The following is a 20,621-nucleotide window of genomic DNA, read 5'->3' as shown; positions in this document are numbered from 1 at the left end:
TCAAGATTTTCCTCTGGGATTCTAAGTTTTAAAATTTTGAAAAAGTGTCTTCCTTTCCGATTTCGAAATATGGTAATCCTACACAACAACCATAGCCTCTTATAAAGGCTATGCAACTATAGAGACTGTAGTCCTACAGTCTCTATAATGCAACACCGACCCTATGTTGCTCAACTCTGCCCTCCAGGGGAAATATAACATCAGCAATATATTACAAGTAAATATTGGAAATCAAGTGGTAGCGGGATGGGGCGGAATGTTACGAATGCGTGGTGCGCGATCACAAAACGAATGTGTCCCAGGTAGCGAAATGGCAGGCTCGCAGCTGGAGGGCTTCCTCTGCCCAATGTGTATGGTGGATTTACAGTCTTTTCATAACCTGCAAAAGCATTTTGAGACAAAGCACTCAAGTGAAGACAAAGATTTATTCAAGAATATTAAAGGTCCGGTAAAAACGTATTACCCCAGTGGTTATGAATACTGGAGGTATAATATATTTCAGGGGCGTTTACAAAAGCCAAGGATAAATTTTTCAACAAAGAATCAGATGATCCCATCCAATTTGCAACTCAGTCAGGGGAACGTACATCGTCCACTGTTGACTATGATGTGTCTTTTTGGGAACCTCAAGACATAGGTAAGATATCCTAAAAGAGTGGTTCTCAACTAGGGGTCCGCGGAACCATTATGGTCCGTGAAGCCTCTAAATTTGTAAAATGATTGACAACCTAATTTTCATTTTATTATTCAATTACAAAAAGCATGAGCCAGTTTCGCTTCATGATAGGTAAAGCTTCTGGACTCGCATCATTTAAATGGTCGTCTGAAGTTAATAAAACTGATGCAAACTCATTTTAATTGTCAAATTGCCAATAGCCTGCTGATGCAAACATATTGCTGTTTAGAGATGTTTTGTCGGGGTTTGTGGAAAAATGAAATGTTGGAGATATAGCAAGGTCAAACAGGGTGACTTCGAAATATTTGCAAAACATTTTGGATTTGGAGTTGTCAGTCTCGGCAAATTAGTAAACATTCCTTTGAAACCAGTATGGAATCGGTGTCCAAGGCACGCAGGATCACGCCGACTTGGTCGCCAGTTGCACGCGGTCACGCCGTCACGGGTCGTTGATTTCATTAAAAAAAAAAAAATTGAAAAAAGTCAATGTTCTCAGCCACCCCAAATGCTATATTCCAGTTAGTATGTGGTATATAATGTTTTGACCTAATTCTCAAGCCAGGATCTGTTGATTAACTGTCTGTTGGTAAAGTACTTGCACCTTACCAGTTGCTAACCGTTAGCATCTGATCTCCTGTCACTGGCTTAACACAGTCATTTGAAGTCAGTATCCTTGCTTGTCACGCCGCAAAGTTGACTCTGTCACGCGAAAAAAGCTTCTATCACGCAGGATTTATTTCAAAAAAGGACGGAGATTCCAATCAGGCTTTGAAATATAAATTCAGACTGAGTTTTTTTTCCAAATCCGTCCCAATGAAGGAATTGAAACCTCGCCACAAAATCCATTTTCCCATGTGATATAACCACTAAATAATTTCAATATGAGATGCTAGATAGAAATGGTTATAGGCTGGAAGTGATATTTTCATCAAAAACTCGCACCAGAAGCTGTCGTTGGAAGTGTTACGTTTTAATATTACATTCGATACCAATATATCTTTGTTAAAATGGATTTTCGGCCCTCCTTCATATCAAATCGAAGACGCATGATTTCATGACAATAAATACAGCTGGAAAATTCCCTTCGAAATAATGAAAGTCTACCCAATTTCTGCATCCAGTGTGCTGTTATTTTCAAGATAAGTCATTTTGCGGCTGTTTATCACTAGCTTACATTTACTATTTGCACAAGACAGTCGGTTGCACGGTGAGCTAATTTTGAACGAAAACTTATGGGAGTCCGTGGGGTCCGTGACGGTCCAAAAGGGGTCCGTGGAGACAAAAAATTTGAGAAACACTGTCCTAAAAGGTAGTGTTGTCCTGTTAGGACTAAACTGGCTTGTGTTGCCGTTTGTTACCTATTATGTTGAACAGTATACTGTACATAGTTCCGCCCGTGTGGAATCAATGTCCTCACTGTCCTGTGCTGACACATTTCTTTATATTTTTAATTGTTTTTATCAAATTACTTCAACTTGGAGAATCATCGCTGCTCACCTGCTATATCAGGCAAAACGTACCGAGATTCCATTCATCAATTTAGACACATTAAATTATAAAATAATCAATATGTTTGTCAACTATCCAACATATTGATTTTATAATTTCATTTGATAGTTGACAAGCATTGATTATTCTGTAATTGAATGTGTGTAAATCTAGTGCACTGTGTCAACTGTTCTGGAAGCGAATTGAATTGTAGTACCCATTGATTATTATTATTATTAAGAGCTGTTATTGACGAATTTCGTCAATGAATTGTAGGTTGCCAACTATATGTCTGTTTCTGTCCCCCATATAGGCTACTGCTTACAGGACCGAGCCCTCGTGACCAATGGCGCATCCCTCCAAATTGATTGCCGAACTCGTTCATTGTGACAACATGTGTACTCACTATCCTAGACAAGTCATTCCTCATTGAAATTCCGCTAACCCCCAAATTTTCATCCTAGTTATGCCAATGTACAGCGTGATGTGTTCTAGAAATTGAACTCCTTGGCCCTTGATGTGCTTATATGCTAATGAGAGCCCACATTGTACAAACGTACACCTATTGACCTCGACAATATACTGTTGCCCTTGGAGTTAATTATTCAACACTTCCCATCATACATTATGTTGTGTAGACATAGGCTAAGTTCCACTGATATTTCAACATACCATTAATATTTTTCCTGCCTTGTTTTTTAGGTGCAATACGTCCACGCTTTGACGATTTCAGATCTGTTAGAGATGCCAGGATTGATCGCACTGTGGTTGAAACCAACAAAATCATAATCAGGCTCGGAAAGGTAATAGATATTTATTTCGATACTAGAACGAGAGATTGGATTTTAAGACATTTTCGCAAATGAACAAATAACATGGAATCAATTTGTATGCGTCGGGGGCGTTATAACTTGATCTTCGCTCCACTTCTTTTCAAAATACTCCTCGAAGCTCTGTGGTTATCAGCATAGAATATTAGGGATGGTGTGAACGTGAGGTTCACGTTCGCGTTCTGTGTGTGAACCTCCGATATTTAGAGGTTCACGTTCACAAACGAACCTCGGCAGGTTCTGCACTGTGAACCTTTTTCATATCACATCATCTTTGGTTGAAATTTATTGCATTTCAACTACGGGCCATTCAATGCATGGCGTTGGCAGCATAAAAATCAACACTAAAAGAGCATGCACCTTGACCATCTCAAAAATTTTACTTGCTTTGTTACAAACGTTTGCTCGAAATATCCAGCTTTCCGTTTGTGAATATTTAGTGACTCTCTGCTGTGAGCTTGACCCGCAATCTCACAAAATCAAGAGCGAAATACACTACATGTAGATAGTCAGCGAATGATGCTTATTCAACCAATTAACGAAATTGATGTCGTTGTCTGAGGTAAAAAATCTAGCAGACGTACGGGGTCAATCTTAATTTTATATGTTTATTGTATCATAAAACCAAATCCGTGCGATTGGGATGTTGGCTACTGCTGTATAACTTGTTAACCGCTGCTCAATATCAACGTATAGCAATACTCGGACGCCGAATGCATTTCCGGCCTGGCCTTGACCGTTAAGGCGTAAGCATCCATTACCTTGCAAGTCCTCGTCGAAATTGTTGGCAAAGCGATGGAAGATATTGATTTTCTGGGGTGATTATATCAATTGATTGCCCCAGTTGATAAATCTGGTGACGTTTAAAACGTCAATATGTACTTTTGGCATTGTGGCATTATGTGGCCCGAGTCGTCGCTATAGGTATAGTGTTCAATGTACATTAATATAGGCTATCACTTCACTGAAATGTAGGGTTGGAATTAGCAATATGACGTCACGTGACGTCATGAGGTTCACGTTCGCGTTCACACAGAACCTTTCAAAAAGGTTCACGTTCACACGAACCTGAACCTTTCAGAGGTTCACACCATCCCTATAGAATATCATCGCTCATAGGATTTGCCTACTAGTACTTGTACTATTTGCTCATGAGGTTGTGGTATTGGATTACTATACTTGCAGTTGAACTCTTTACACTTTGAATTTCAAAACCTGAATACATTTTGTATCTATTTGTAGTGACACTACGGTAGACTCGGCTTGACTCAAGTTATTTTTTCAAATGCGAAAAGTAACTCGACTTGTACTCTAGTCATTGTGCATGACTCGAACCAAGTCATATGATTCAAGACTAGGACGGCCAAGACAGATATTTCATTGTAAATTCGAAGAATAGTAAAGTCACCACAATATTGGTATTTCGTCTATCAGTCATGATACTTCGAAAATAGGGCTAGAAACCATTAGGGCTCCCGGCTCGGGAAAATTACGATATTTTGAATGCTAGCCATTCTATAACACTCCAGCAGAGTTGAAAAGAGTGGGTTGAACCGGATTGTACTCAAAACTGAACGGTGAACACAATGACTTGGGACTCGGACTCAAGTCACAACACTTCGACCCGTATTCAGAGACATGTCTCATCTCAAACTCAAGTTGTGCTCAACGGAGTACATGCTGAGTCCTGCTCAATTTGAGAGAGCGTTTTGTATTCGGTAAAGATTTCAAGCTTTGCTCAGTTTTAACTCTTCACTCAATAGATTTGACAGCTGATGAGTGATGGCTGCTCGCAGAGGTCTGCGGCTTTGATAATTGCTCACGCACGTTCTGGCAATCAGCGGGTTTAGATGTGATGCTGGTTGCCAGTATTAGGAATCTACACTGGTTGTATAGACGAAATAATACCGTGCTATCTGTAATCACTACCCGTACTATCAACATAGCTCAAATTATTCAAGTATAGCTTATAACATACACCAGTGGTTCTTAACCTTGCCTCCAGCGCCTCCCAAGGGGCACTGGCGATTTTGAAGGGGGCGGAAACGCTCAGGGGGCGCTGAAGAAAAATGACTTCGCAGTAGATGATGTAGTAGTGGGACATATCCATAACGAGTATTCAGAGCCAATTAACATTCAACAAAACATGTCAAATGCCGAAATTTTTGGTCGCGCTACGCGACGATGTTTGCTACATGTTTTCATAAATGTAGTGGGTTATTATAATTCATGTAAATTAAATTGAGTTTCAGATCGCCAATTTCCCGTTAAAACGCTGCCATCTCGCTTGCTAGGGTTATTTTCAACAAAAATTTTCGAACTAGGTATTATATCCTGCAGCGCACAGCGTGTGATAATCGAATAAGGAGACCCTGTATATCACTTTTGAGAGTGAGAGCTCCTGGTACATAAATATGTTTTGAAGCTTTGTGCGCGAAATGAATAACTTAATATTAGGGATGGTGTGAACGTGAGGTTCACGTTCGCGTTCTGTGTGTGAACCTCGGAAATTTTAGAGGTTCGCGTTCACAACAGAACCTCGGTAGGTTCTGCACTGTGAACCTTTTTCATATATTAGAATTTTCACTTCATTTTAACATCTTTGGTTCATATTTATTGCATTTCAACTGTGGCCACTCTATGCATGGCGCTGGCTGCATTAGAAATCAACACTAAACGAGCATGCTCCTTGACAATCTCAAAAGTCTTACTTGCTTTGTTACAAAAATTTGCTCGAAATATCCAGCTTTCCGTTTGTGAATATTTAGTGACTATCTGCTGTGAGTTTGACCTGCAATCACACGACATCCCTAGCGAAATACGAATGATGCGATGCGAATGATGCTTATTCAAGCAATCAATGCGATTGATATCGTTTTTGATGCAAAAAAATCTATCAGGCGTACGGGGTCAATCTTGACTTCATATCTTTACTGCATCATTAAAAAATCAAATATAATATCTCCCAAGCTCAATAACAATTTAATGACTATTTGACATGCTGTGGTAGCCAAAGCAAATATTTTCAATGAAACATCAGACTTTATCCTGGAGTGTTCAGGTTTAAGCACAAGTTATTCAATATTCATTGGATTACTGATGGTGGGTAGTGGGTACTGGGTAGTGTTGATATTTTCACCAGACATAGGGACGGACGGTTTTATTAACGGTATTGCGACGATCTTACATTGCATACATTCATAAAGCACCAGGTCATCTACCATTGTGTATTGCATTTGTCTGCTGAGGCGTTGTGCCGCGGATTGGGTTCTTGTTAGGATTGAAGATCGCTATTGTAGACAACAGCTTGTGTGTGGTTTTCCAGTAAAATCCTCCTCCATTCGTTTCTACATATCCTGATGCTACATATTATATTCGAATGCTAAAACAGAGCGTTGTGAAGAAATAACCGCTTTTGTGAATCCATTGGAAGCTTTTCCGATGAAAAAGGTCCTCAGATTTGGGAATAGCCTACGCAGCCAACGATGAACCCATACGGCGCTAGAACATGATTTCCGTCTTATAGCATTGCTATATATTACAGTTGAAATTGTGAATTCAGGCACCAAACATCCTCACAGCGCAATTTCCACAATATATTCACGGCCAAATTGTAAAAAAGTGAATGAGTAAGGCCTTGAGTCTGCCCACGGCTTGACTTGAAAAACGTTTGGTCAAACGCCGCATTTTGAGCTCGATTCAAACCTCATTGAATACAATAACCACAAAAGTACAACTCGAAAGAGTCCTAAGCTCGTCGCCAGTCGAATTCAAACTCGTTCTCTCGCTTTGCTTTCTGAATACCGCAATGTTGACGCAAAATGAGTTTAAGCACTAGGTAAGGTTTCTTGAATACGGGCCTTTCGAATACGGGCCTTGGACTCGTCCCTCTACTTCCGGACTTGACTCAGCGATGAATTGAAAATGACTCGACTTGACTCGAGTCAAAACTATAAAAGTGAGATTGACTTGTGAATCTGAAGCTTGTGACTCGGTTACAACCCTGGTTCTGACATCACTTGGAAATTGTTACTCCAACCCGTAATTGAGTAGATATCCACAATATTACTCTTATTTCTAGACTTGAGTTGCAATGCTGACTACTTTGAACACCTTGGTTTGTGTAGTATATTGTATCATTATGTGACCAATACTGGTAGGTGGGATACCTAGAGTCGCCTACTCAATTACGTTTTGCCTACTAGCGGAATGTTATGTGGTTATTGTTTTATACTAGGCCTACATTTTAACTTGGACATCAGCTACTTTTACTTGCACTTCAGTAGAAATGTGCAACACTACTTCTACTTCTATTTGAGTACCGATAATGTCTACTTTGACCAACTCTGGCGTTACTTACGCCTTTGATCTGCGTATTTTTTTTAAACTATTCCATCATCTGGTTACAGATATTGCAACTGCCAGAGTCCCAAAGCAGCAAACGGAAAGGTGGATTTGTGTTGCGAAGGTTGAAGCAAAGTTACGAATAATTTATGAGCTATACTGTTGGCAGAGTACGAGCGAACTGTGGTTCCGTGGGTGCTGGACGAAGACGTTCCGTACTGCCCTACGTGCGGGAATAGATTCAACATTGCCAGGAGACGCCATCACTGTAGACTTTGCGGCGCTATCATGTGCGCAAAGTGTTCCATATTTCTCACCATCAAAGAAGCAGGTAGCTACCGTGGCAGTAGATCATGTTATTTGCACGGTGTGCTGGGTTGAACCGGGTCTATTTGAATCAGAATCAAGGGAGTTGTTTTTCTTTAACAATTTGTATTGCGACTGCCGACTGTGCTGGCATAGCCTCATCCAGTGGTTTGTAACCTGCGGTTTGGCGTTACTTGAATATTATGACAATATATGAAATTCAATCACTATTCACATGATTCTTTAGTAAGTCCTGACTGTCCATGGCCTGCAACTTAATCCTACTATCCATATCAAGTCTGGTTGTTGGCTATTCAGAGTAAAAGTATCGGTAGATTCAAAACTATTGTGTGTAGTTCATTTCAAACAACCGCAAACGTAAATGACGACAGGATAATGTCATTTATTAATTGCTGGCAGCAACTAGGTATTCTTAAAAATGAGGGTGCTTGAAGTCTGTGATATCATTATCGGTGTAATGGTATTAAAAATTTTAACAACTGCCCCACTGCATTATATTATTTTATTATATTCTTTCAATTTTGAAAGAACATTACTCAATGTCGAGTGATATAGTTGTCTACTCCCACGTCACACTAAACCTCGCCTGTATATCCACTTGTTTAGATATCCCGTCAAGTAAATGAAACTGCTATTACTGACACGCACGAAAATACTGACGTTTCATCTATTACATCGACTCTTTTTCAGAGGATATCATCACGAAAAACAGTCAGTTGAACAGAGGGAATCCCGACCACCGCAAGGCAAACCAGCCGTTTTTACCGCATTTCACTGAGGAAGAAATCGAAAGGATATGCGTCCGTGTGTGCGTCGAATGCGACAAAGTGTTGCAGAAGAATCAAGAAAAACTCAACCTACACTTGGAATCGTCGCTGCTGGTGCTTTTACACAAGGTACGGTAGTTTCGCTATCGTTTCCGGAAGAGTTGAATGAAAATTTTGACTGTTTTTCTAGAAAATGATTACGGCAATGGAAGCCGCGGCGAAGCTGACGCCGGAATTTCTGAAGGTGGCCGAATCCTTGAAGTGCGTACTTTAGATTTCCGTTGTGAAAAGGCTTTTTGCCAGCACTTACAATGTTAATTTTGTAGTAACGGGGAAGAAGACTACAGACTCGATGACGCTACTGAGAAAAGGATACGTTTGATGCAAGCTTTTGAAGCTGTCGACGTCATCAGTAAAAAAATCGCGGCTTTCTCCGCGGGCGACGAGGAAAACCCGATTTCGAGGGGGTCCTTGCGACTGCAGGACTCTATTCGGAAATGCGCTTGCAATTTTTTACACGTACGTGCGTCCGACACGCTTTGATCAGAAGTGATCGATAAAGAAGTACTTATGCTTTTTTTGAAGTACTGAGTGGTTTCGACCTTATACAATTATTAACAGTTTTCAGTCTTTCAATCAAATCTAGGCCTGGAATACTTGGAATTCGCTACTTCTATTTGTGCATGGCTAGAAATTCACATTGTTACTTTTACTTCTGATTCTACACGGGTGCCAGCGGTAACTACTTTGATCATCTCTGGTTTCATAGTATTCTGTGAATTTGCAATTGAGAAACGTATTCGCGGCTTGAATGAACCCGAACATTTTCGAGCGGACACTTGTCAACTCCGAGAGATTTTGTATACCAATGCATGGTGTTGCCAATTACGATGTCGCAGGCGCAAAAATTCGACTTATCAAAACAAGCCTAGAGTCTAACCGGGATCAGTCACTGGTCATAGGGTTGTTCAAAAATAATTGCATTTTCGATATTTTCGATATTTTGGGGATTCGCTGATTTAATTGTTAGATTGCCTAAAAAATGCTTTTTTGAAGTACTCGAGTAGGTGTTGCCATCTTGTAATGCTTACTAAAGTGGTTATGTTGTTTTTTTGCTACTTACACTTCAACAGTTTTTGGGCAAAAGTACTTGGTTTTTACACTTTGGGGTTTGTTGAACATAAAGTTGTTCGGGGTGAGTGAATTTTTCATGAAAACCGCGTCGAATAGCTTCGGTGTCATTGTAACTGGACTTACTTTTGAGATTTTTTAAGATTGTAAATATTTATTTGTAGTGTAAGTTAGCGTTAGTAGCCATCTCCGATTAACCGTTGAAAATATGCGACCCCACGACCAATTCGACTTTTTGTTTTGCCTGCTTGCATTACTTACTCGAATGAGTCTGATTTTAGCCAACATCCACTTTCAAATCACAGATTTAGGATTATTAGGCAAAACTCTTCCTGATTTCGTGACTGCTTAACTGTAGCCGCTGGTTTATCTCTCAGGACAACATGCTGAGTTTACCCTCGCTGCCATCGGCGCCTAAACTCCTGGTTTTACAAGCGAAACGACGGGCCGAGCACGAGAGAAAATTGAGACAGCAGCGCGAGGAAGCAAGGAAGGCGAGAGAAGAGCAGCGGCGTCAGCAGGAAATCGAACGGTTGAAATTGGAGAGAGACTTGCTGGAACGGAAAAAGAGAGAGGCGGGGCAGGAGAGCGTAAGTGTGGAAGTAGCCTAACGATAGAAAGTTCAACTCTTGCACTGGGAGCAGTGATTTTCAAGACATCTCAATACTTTAAGTTATGCCGCGAGTAGTAATATCAGAGAAATACTCCAGTACGTAGTTGTAATAGGGATTTCACAGACTTTTGACAGTCGATCGCCTCGAAGAATGTCTGCTATTGCATCAAATAAGTGATTAACAGGGCAATTTTTTTTTGACCAAAAAAACGGAATATTTCATCTTAAAAAATCAAAGTTTTATATTTTTTATCTTGAAAAACTTCATTTTGACCAAATTTTGATCTAACGTATGCAAATTAGGTGTTTTCCCACATAATGTTAGAATTGTACCACTCATCATCATTTCTGGTTCAAACTGTCCGTCCTTACGTAGTAGTTCGGCCTGAAAAAACTTTTTTGACCCAAAAACTGACAAATGTTTTCATGAAAACACTTGATTTTAACGAAATCTGACCCTGTGAAGAATTCCGGTAGTTACATCACGTATTATGGTAGAAATAATTAAAATCTGTTGTAGTACATCGAAATTTACTTTTCTACATTCTCGGGTAGAAAGTGTCTATCCTTACTTAGTAGCTTGCCCAGAACGAGAAAGAACGTTCAACAGTAGCAGTTGTTGGCTGGCAAAACTGAAGTCGTGCGTGCGTACACTGCTGGTGACACACCGTGTTGCTTCATTCTGACAATGTTGTCTACATCACAATTTTTCATAATGCGCTTCTTGATATAAGAACCATGCAATGCCCATGCAATGCAGTCTTGCTTCAGTTAGATCAGGAGTTCTCAAAGGGTGGGCCACAGGAGCATTTGAGGTTGGCCACAAAGCTATTTAGAAAATTTTAGAATTAATGTAAGTTTAGCTATATGCGTTATGTCAAACGATAAAAATATATATTCATAAACCTTTTCACCCGATTCTGATGGGACGCAGTGGCACGTACGGAATCGGAATGTAAAAGTAGAAAACGGGAGGGACAAACGGCGGCTCTTTGCACTGGTTATGAAAACCTACGGCTAACAGCAACTCAAATAATTTGGAGTGTATAATAACTGGACGGTAATGCTGAAGTAACCAAGCCCTCTGGCAGGGTCGTATGCCGTTGAAAGGGGTGTGCAATAAACCCGGAATGAAGTGCAATTGCTGTATAGATTTACCGTGCTTCGGCAGGTCGTATTATTGTAAGATAAAAATAGTCATAATTGCAAATTATTGGCAACTACTGGTGAAGGTGTACTGCACCACCGCGACGAATCGTAATGGATTGAGGATTTTGCGGAGCGCATTAATTTTTGGAGTCGGTTTGAAATGTCTGGCCTAGAAATCACATGAATGAATTGTATCACTGGATTGGATATTTTGGCATCGCAACTTCAGTTGGTTTGGTACAAGACGTACAATGTACATTGTACAGCATGCATAATAAAAAACTCCTCCACTTCTCTGTAGTACCCCAATACCCCATTCATTAATGAATTGTTTGAAGCTGACCCAGAATGATTATATTATTCCTCACAATTGTGGAAGAGCTTCTTGGAGGTACAGAACTTCAATATACAATTGAATAGTATATTCATATTGAAATGAACCCGAATATTTTCGGCTGACACTCGTCAGGGGTAATCGTCAGCAACTAGTAGAGAATTGGAAAGAACATTGGATATCAACAATCGTATCACAAAATATGACGTCACCAGCATGAAATTTCGGATGAGAGAGCGTTCAATGTACTATTTTTAGGTGATACACGAACTCCTTTTGTTGACAGAGTTTTGGTTGGTGTATTTTGATAAAAGTTGATTCCAAGGCACACAAATGGAATTGTGAACGGCCTCGACCTACGATTCGAAATCGGTCGTCTCGATAATTATTCGCACAAATCGGATTATCCAACAGATGTTTGCCGATGGCAGAATTAATTGCCTTTGATCGATCAGCATCAATCTTAAGTGGATGAGTTAAGGGTGAGCTTTTCACATCGCGTGACGCACGTGTTCTGATAAATCTGGGGACATGTTGGTTTATTGTGGAACTAAAACCCCAATCACCCGGCGGGTGCGGGGATTTGATCATTGTGTTTCGCGACGCCAATGGAGCAGCGGACGATCATAATATACACAGGAGATTTAGCATATGCTACCAGGGCTGTAACTGCCGCACCCAAACCCAAAATTGGGGGAGTTCGAGGGGGCCCAAGATTATTTCGTTGGTCGTTTGTTGGAGGATATTCATTCAACTTGAAAATTTTTGTCGCGATTTCATGTCCCGACAGGTTTACATTTAAATATCATCGGTATATTAATAGTAAAATATACACATTTTAATGAAATAGGCATATCGGCGCTGTCGATTAACACGCATTGAACGGGAATATGAATCTAAGATAAGAGATGGGCCACAACACATTTTCAATCCGGAAAATGGGCCACGGCCAAGAAAGGGCTGAGAACCCCTGAGTTAGATATTGTGGTACATTGAGCATAACACCATGTCAACCTATTTGTTTTATTTGAATGTTTATGATTCACAATGGCCGTCTATGACAATAGGCTTATAAAGTAGGCTACAAGCTGTAAAATGTCAAATGATAAGTTCCCCGACAGTGCAAAATCTACGATACAAACGAAATGCAGGTTGCAAAGAAAATTGACAATGTTTACAATTTTGACATTTTCCGACATAACGCTACAATTTCAACCTAATTTTGACTTGTTTTGACATGTCGAAAAAAATTGCCCTAGTGATTAAGATTGAAGATCTTAACATAACGCAACTTAACTTCCCTGGATAGATATGCCTAGGTATCCCTGGTCAGAACAACCTGATCACTGTATTATGTTGGGTGGATCGGTGTTTGAAGATGATTCCAAACGATAGTTTGAATTATTATAGCCTCACTTTATTTTTCAGATCCTGTATTCGAGTGTGCAAGAGTCATCGCAACCTGCTGAGAAAGTTGCCGTGGTCGGAGACCCAGGGTGGAGCGCCGACCGTGCCAGGCCTGCCGCCAAAGATTCAAACATATCAAGTTTGTGGACACTGTTCACTACTGTTTGATTTCTTGTATTATGGAGCGGTGCCAGTTTCTAAACTTAGACTTCCTGATAGCTTGGAATCTTTACCAGAAGCATTTCGTTGATTTCGCGTGATGACCCTCACATTTTCAGGGTCTGGGAACCCGTTTGAAGTGTCTGGAGACGAGGAGGACTCTGGTGGAGAAGACGGGGAATTAGATCCTCTCAAAGAACAAATATCGTATGTCAGAGAATCCATGAAACAGGTGTGTGTGTGTGCTATAAATGTGTAGTTTATTGCAGTGCTCTTCAACCTTTTTCGGAGTGGTACACCCTTTTAACGTTTGCTCAAAACTCGTACACCCCTGTTCATTAGGGGTCTTCAAAAATGACTTTTTTTCTCAAATCGTACTGGCTACTTGATAAAATTGTTAGGTTACCTAATTTAAGCCTACACACCAAATTTGGTTCGATTCCAACCAGTAGCCACATTGCTACGGGAAAAATAAATAACGAAAAATTTGAAATTTTTCTGTTCACCCGATGAAAGTATTATGTTGTCTATAAAAACGATGTTCTTCAAATTTGGTTCAATTCCAACCAGTAGAAGCGGAGTTATTGCCGTCAAAAATTTGGATTTGAATAAAATAGTATTTGGTCACAGAGTCTATTCGCCGCCAGTTAGGCCGCCTGTCACGCAAATTGGAATTTATTTCGTGTCAGCCCCAAAACAGCATGACATTACGAACGATAATCAACCTAAATGTAACAGTATTGGGGAGAGAATAGGTAAAGCTACTGCTGCAGAAGCGGTAATTCAGATCAGCGATGATAGCAGGCGCACCAGCCTACTGCGTATCAGGCCTGCCCCACACCACACACAGTCGACAGAAGCACATGTGCTGCATGAGATGTCAGTAACCTCAGATCCTATGTCGCTATACACAGTCTATTGTCGCTAATTTGCATCACTAGTAACAAAATATTAAATTACAAATGTATGGCGAAATATTGGACATAACATCGGCATTTTAAAACAAAAGGGTTTCGATTTCATCATGGATGCTGTTTCGACCCTGGCTGGCTACGTCACTTTTTTATTTTCATTGCGGTATTTATTAACGTCGGGTATGAAGTACCGATTCAAGAAGTCTGAGCTATCGCGGCGGTTTCCTCAAAAATCACTAAAAGACAAATGACTAGCTGAACACATGTTTGTTAACTGCATACTTTCCAACACCAAACGGAGCCATTGGTCTATTGCCGACGGCTAAATGATTACGGGAGATTTGTGCTTATGACATCGCAATCAAACGGTGTACAGTATTACACTTGAGATAACATCGTACCATGCTCACAGGGCCGTAACAGCACTTCGTCAGCTCCCCCCCAAATCGTTGGCCTAGGGCCCCCATGGGGTGATAAACCTAACTTATGGGGGGCCTCGCCCCCCAGACCCCCCCTTGGCTATCCGCTTTTTGACGCTATTTCACATCTCCACTGGGTGTACGTTATGTGAGACCGCTTTTCCCGCCTAGACGCGCGAAGCGCGAATAATTTCAGTAATTCAAGAATGTAATCGGGCAATATGATCGGGAATTACATATATATTGCTATCAATTTTGATCCTCTCTCTGCTCACGTAATCAGATTTACCGGTAGAGCTGAGCGAAGTCTGTTTTAAAATTGTAGGACATCCCAATAATAATTAGACATCTTTGGGCGTATACCCGTTGGCAGGAACTAAACAGCACTTCGTCAGCCCCGCCCCCCCCACAATAACTTAAGTTTTGGGTTCTCATAGGGTGATAAACCGCCCCTCATCACAGTGTTCGCTTTTGTCGAGAAATTTGCTGCACTGTTTAGTGTGCCAGCTCGAAGCGCGAAAATTTTCGATAATTCATGATACAATCGGCCAATAAGATTGCATTGCATATATATTGCTATCAATATCTTGTCCTCTCTGCTCATGTTATCAGATTTACCGGAAACTGTAGGGCCCATAAATAATAATTAAACATTTTCGGGTGGGCGGACCCGTTGGTATGACTTCGTTACATGATTTTATTTCGTGACCTCCTGTCTGCTATATCAAAAATATAAAATTGCTCTAACGTACTAAACTAAAAGACGCACACGATTTCAAATTGGTATTTCTTTACTGGCATATATTTTTTTCTTGCTGGATGGTATTTGTCTTCTGAGGTTCAGATTGCCAAGACAGGAACATATGGCGCCAGTCATTTAGGCGCCTATGGACAATTTAACCTATTATTTGGTATATATAACGAAGTTTTCGGTCTGCGTAAGGGCAGTCCGTTTCGGCCAAGCTTTTCGCGCTGCCGATCGTTCTGGCACACTTCTTGGAGTCGCATGTAATAAGTACTAAATCATTATATATCTTGGTGCGTGGTGACGTGTTAATGGCCAACGCCGATATGTCCATTTCTATAAATGTTGCGTGTTTTTTCTTGGGGTAAGAGTACCAAATAATGAACATAATTGGCAACTTTAAATCGCGCACAGCGCGAAAAATTTAGGAAAAAATTGCATAAATTTTAAAAAAATACGCTATAATTTATGTTAATTCACGAAATAATTTGGGGCCCCCTTCGAGCTCACCCCCCCCAATTGGGGGGTTTGGGGTGTGGCAGTTACGGTGCTGCATGCTCATAAACCTGTGCGTCAACCTGTCCTGACCCATAAACTTGCCTTTGTGATAGCTAGCCATCGGCTCATTGTAATTCGGATCTGGTACACCCCTGTACACCCCATCCGAGTGGTACACCCTTTGCAAATTCTGGTACACCCTAGGGTGTACGACCACCCCGGTTGAAGAGCACTGGTTTATTGTATAGAATAGTACCTGATGTCACACTGGTCGAATACAGTTGATTGTTACCTGAAATTGATTTCCTATTCGGACAGTTTCAGTAAATGTCATGAGTCCATTCCCATTATGAATTTCTACCATGCAGTAACTCGGTGACTACTTGATTTGTTCGGATTGCGTTCAGGCGGAGGCGGCTGGCATGCTATCGGAAGCGCAAAGCTTGGGCAGAAATCTAAAGGAACTAGAGATGGAATATAGAAGACAGAGAACTGTGCGGGCGTTTCGCAGTAGCACTTCGGAAAACGTGTCTCGTAATCCTTTCTCGAATGAAGCACCTGCGGAAGTAGTCAACGAAAGCGATGTGTTGAAGCATCAAATAACTTATATTACCAAGTGCATCGCTGATGCAAGGTCGGCGGGAAAAACCGACGAAGTGCACATTCTTACCGAAAATCTCAATGAAATAAAATTACTTTTCGAAAAAGCTTCTAAATAATCCGTTTTCCTATTTTCAGCAGCTGATCCCCATTTTTATTGTGGTGTTTCAACGCGTTTCTTTTCAATATTTGAAGCTCTCATGTCAAATTGCAACCATGACAAGTGTAATTGTAATTTATCTTATAATATATATACATATTATATATACAACACATTGAGTTATTGTGAGTTGCATGACTATGAAGGCAGTTACGCAAGCGCATTAGAATTTTGAATGCGTTTCAGCTATTGGGTAAGCAGTGCAGCACAGGGTCCGATCAAAAATATTCTTCATGTAGTGATTTTCTGCAGTCTTGTGGTGTTCTGAAACGATGAAAATATTAATAAAACCGATTGATGATAGAAGATGAGTACTTTTAGAAGCAAGCGCATCAAACTAGTTTCTCTCCGCTACTGTTCAGTTGGTAAGAATTTCCATCGTTTCAAAACACCATAAGACTGCGATACAGTGATAGACGAGAACGCGCGGGTGGTGTACTTACGCGCTTTTGATTCCGAGGTAAAGAAATCTTCAAAATTTTCGGGACAGTGCCCGCAATGGAACTGATACATAACTTGGCTAGGGTTGCCATACGTCCGGAATTTCCCGGACATGTCTGGAATTTCACTGTTTTTAATGCGTCCGGGAGGAATTTCCAAAATATGCCCAAATGTCGGGAATTTTGAAGGCTTGAAAAAAGCTCATAATTTTTTCATAAATGAACATAGAAAAGATAGATTTTGGGCAGATTTATGAAATTTTTCTTCGCGCTGCGCGCGATTTAGTATCTCATATCTTCGTTTGGATATCGGGACTACCACCCTCTCAAAAACTGCGATAAAAAATATAAAATTGCAATTATTTACAGAAATGAGTCTAATTGTAATCGCAATTACAAGGTAACGGTATATTCATAGAGTCGGCTGAGGCCGTTTGGATGCTTTATTCAAAGATAGTTTACCTTTATTCTGGGGTTTACGAAAAGGTTGAACGTAATCAGCTTCCAAAATAGGCTGTGAGTATAAATCTGGGCAAATTTGCCGACCATTAATTAGCAATCAGCTTGGCAATGCCAAGTTGGAAATGGAGTCGCGACCATAAAAGGTTGGAAACCACCGTATGTGCGGTGTTTGTGTAGCTCAGTGGTGCAGGCTGATAAATAATCCTATCGGTGTGACATGATCATGACGTACAATTACGCTATTTGCATTTTCGAAGTCATCATCCTCCACCAGCTCGACCGCTAACTCTGATCATGTGGGTGGAGAGGATCAAAATTATATAATAATATATGGAGGAACCAATATTATTGACTTAATTCCACAATACGCGAGGGAGATAGCGTAGTGGTGACGATAAGGGTACGATTCCCGCCGGAGGCTTATCTTATCTCCGCTTTCCCCGCCGTAAAAAGCCCAGAAAAGATTCGCACGGAATAAAAAGAACTATAAAGGGCCGCGGCTTCATAAAATGTCAACATCGAAAAGAACTGTGACGTCGGGCACTATAGGCCTATCTGTTCATTACAACGCATTGCGTCTTATCGCATTTAGGCTACCTTGTGTGTCTTGTTCAGATAAAAAAAATATCCCAACGATAAATTATTATCATTATCGATATTGATTATCGATTATCGAAGAGGATTAGTTTTCCGCACTCTTCTGTAATTCATTCAAATCATTTACGCCCCCAGAAGTTGCATCGATTACCGTACGGCGGGCCGACCAGTGTTTATTTGTGCGGGAGTGAGGTGAAAAAATGTGGCTTCGGCCGTGGTTACAACTTACAACGCACAGCCACATACGCCTGAACCGGATCGTGACCACTTCTAGACGATAGACAAAGCTTTGCTGGTGTGACGTCATATTGATCGAAATGTGCTCATAACTTGTGCCTTTGTAGATTTCGTGTACTGACTGTTACATCGGACGCTGATCATAGCGCGTGCGACTGATTGATTGCTCGTTTAAGTAGTTGGAATCGTGTTGTTTGATAGTCGTGAATATTGGGACTCAGAGCTCGTGTGACCCGTGGAGAGAGAGGTCGTTGTTGCGTTGCAGTTGTGCCATTTTCTATTTTTGCATCTTTTAAATATACTTCTCACAAGCTATCGCGGCCCATCATCAAGAATGGCCAGTTTCAAGGTGACGGATGTGTTGGCGCGGTATGATGGAGCGGGTGATATCGCAACATGGATAAAGCAGGCGAAACTGGCAAAAGCTTTGCTAAAACTTGAGGATTTGGCTGTAGTAATCCCGATGTTTCTCGACGGTGATGCATTTGCCGTGTACGACCAGTTACCGGAGACTGAGAAGAAGGACGAAAATCGTATCGAAGAGGCTCTGTTGCGTGCCTTCGCCTGTGATCAGTTTTCGGCGTATCAGGAATTCAAGATGAGGGTGTTGAATGAAGGAGAGTCGGTCGACGTTTTCATTGCCGACTTGAAACGATTGGCAAAGTTGGCGGGCATCGGGGAAAACGAAGACGAACAGCTGTTGAAATTATCTTTTGTCGTGGGGTTGCCAAAACGTGTGTCTGCTCAGATAAGGGCGACACCAAAGGTGGAGCAGTTAAAATTGACGGAGTTGGTATCGATAGCACGTGCCCTCGTTACCGATCATGGATTGGATGGTGCCGAGATGAGCGCCGTTGCCAATTCTTATGGTAAAGAAAGAAGAGTGCGGTGTTTTCTGTGTGGCGGTGAAGTGGGAGGCGAGAGAGTTCACTGTGTATACCGATTCGGCTACCGTCCACGCCTGGTTATCTTCTCTGCTTAAGAAGGACAGGAAGATCAGAGTTTCTGGACTGTCCGAGATGCTGGTGAAGAGAAGACTCACTTTGCTTGACGAGACTATGGATGCGTACGGAATAAAATGGTCTGTGGAGTTGGTTCCGTCGCACAAGAACAAAGCCGATGCGTTGACGCGAGTTTCAAAGGAGTGGCTCAAAAAGACTTGCGTTGCGGCGGTCACGCATTCAGTCGATATGTCCACCGACGCGGTGAAGAGAATTCACAACATGAATCACCGGGGTGTTGATACGACGCTTCATTTCTGCAAGCAGGTGTGTCCCCATATCACAAAAGACACCGTACAGTCGGTAGTTGAACAATGTGATGTTTGCAAGTCGATCGATCCAAAACCGCGACGTTGGGTTGGTGGCGAATTGAGCGTGACCGAAAACTGGGAAAGATTAGCGACTGATGTTACGCACCTCGCGAACGGTAAAAAGTATTTAACAATCATCGATTGCGGTCCCAGCAGGTACGCCGTGTGGAGAGAGATCAAAGACGAATCGGATATGGTGATTACGAAGGCTTTGGAAGACATTTTCTCGGGATACGGGCCGCCTCGACAATTGCTGTGTGACAATGCGAAATCATTTCGATCGCATCGTCTGAGACAATTGTGCAATGTTTGGCGAGTCGATTTGGAATTTAGATGTGCATATCGACCGTCGGGAAATGCGATCATTGAGCGACACCACAGAACGATCAAGACCATGAATGCGAGAACGGGAGTGAGTATACAAGAGTGTGTTTTTTGGTATAATTTGTCTCCGCAGAGTAGCACGAACTTGGTGCCGGCTGAAAAGATATTCTCACGTACATGGCGTAACCCCTTCCTGGAATCGTCAGAAGAGACAACCGTAAGCCGAACCGAGCCCAAGGTGCGCGACTTGTCCGTTGAGGACCTTGTCTGGGTGAAGCCGGCGAACAGCCGATGCACGACGAAGTGGAACATTGGTAAGATTACTAACATACTTTCAGATCATAAAGTGGAGGTTGATGGCATCCCGAGACACGTCGGTGATGTGAGAAGAGTTAGTCATCAGCCAAGTTCGGTATTCCGTGATTCACCCAGAGTACCGTTGACGTGGATAACTGCCAATCGATCGCCAGAGGATCGTGAAGATGAGGCTGATAGAGCGCGGCGCAGCGAAGAGTTCGCACAAGAAAGTGGTGTGACTCGAGAACAAGTTGGAGAAGAGGTCCAGTCCGGTCTTAGAAGAAGTACGCGAACCCGACGAAGGCCAGTGCGCCTTGGAGACTACGTGACTGACTTCGGAGGAGGAGGGGGGCAAGAAGATGACGACGATGATGATGATGATGAAGAGTGA

The 20,621-nt window shown here is 41.6% G+C and overlaps 2 protein-coding genes across 4 annotated transcripts; both read left to right on the top strand.

The window, feature by feature from the left end:
* Nucleotides 1–207: 207 nt before the first annotated feature.
* Nucleotides 208–16,672, top strand: LOC145453744 (rabenosyn-5-like). Of its 3 annotated transcripts, none has more exons than XM_080331729.1 (12): nt 208–443; nt 503–637; nt 2,867–2,967; nt 7,404–7,443; nt 7,508–7,669; nt 8,356–8,561; nt 8,623–8,693; nt 8,759–8,951; nt 9,941–10,153; nt 13,088–13,205; nt 13,345–13,480; nt 16,032–16,187. In XM_080331729.1, the coding sequence occupies exons 1-12, from the start codon at nt 257–259 to the stop codon at nt 16,084–16,086; spliced, it is 1,617 nt and encodes a 538-aa protein (XP_080187855.1). In that variant the 5' UTR covers nt 208–256; the 3' UTR covers nt 16,087–16,187. The 3 variants fall into 3 exon arrangements, with proteins under 3 accessions (XP_080187855.1, XP_080187854.1, XP_080187853.1); XM_080331728.1 differs by lacking the exon at nt 16,032–16,187 and adding an exon at nt 16,209–16,672 and having other exon boundaries at nt 211–443; nt 9,941–10,138; nt 13,345–13,457; XM_080331727.1 differs by lacking the exon at nt 16,032–16,187 and adding an exon at nt 16,209–16,672 and having other exon boundaries at nt 211–443; nt 13,345–13,457.
* Nucleotides 16,673–18,631: 1,959 nt separating this feature from the next.
* LOC145454238 (uncharacterized) lies at nt 18,632–20,621 on the top strand. Its single transcript, XM_080332238.1, has 3 exons — nt 18,632–19,207; nt 19,281–20,021; nt 20,067–20,621. Exons 1-3 carry the CDS (start codon nt 18,632–18,634, stop codon nt 20,619–20,621), a joined length of 1,872 nt encoding a protein of 623 aa, XP_080188364.1.

Source organism: Botryllus schlosseri, chromosome 13 (assembly GCF_051294905.1).
Source record: "Botryllus schlosseri isolate E-star chromosome 13, Bs_hap1, whole genome shotgun sequence".
In the NCBI taxonomy this organism is placed as follows: domain Eukaryota; kingdom Metazoa; phylum Chordata; class Ascidiacea; order Stolidobranchia; family Styelidae; genus Botryllus; species Botryllus schlosseri.
This window is presented reverse-complemented; position numbering and strand designations above follow the sequence as displayed.

Bases quoted from the DNA above. Each gene is read 5' to 3' on its own strand.
- LOC145453744 (XM_080331727.1), top strand. From the start codon at position 257: ATGTTACGAATGCGTGGTGCGCGATCACAAAACGAATGTGTCCCAGGT. The intron at 2,968-7,403 runs GTAATAGATATT...ATCTGGTTACAG, and splicing joins TCATAATCAGGCTCGGAAAG to ATATTGCAACTGCCAGAGTC. The intron at 8,694-8,758 runs GTGCGTACTTTA...TTAATTTTGTAG, and splicing joins AAGGTGGCCGAATCCTTGAA to TAACGGGGAAGAAGACTACA.
- LOC145454238 (XM_080332238.1), top strand. From the start codon at position 18,632: ATGGCCAGTTTCAAGGTGACGGATGTGTTGGCGCGGTATGATGGAGCG. The intron at 19,208-19,280 runs GTGGGAGGCGAG...TCTCTGCTTAAG, and splicing joins GTTTTCTGTGTGGCGGTGAA to AAGGACAGGAAGATCAGAGT. The intron at 20,022-20,066 runs GTGAGTATACAA...TTGTCTCCGCAG, and splicing joins CCATGAATGCGAGAACGGGA to AGTAGCACGAACTTGGTGCC.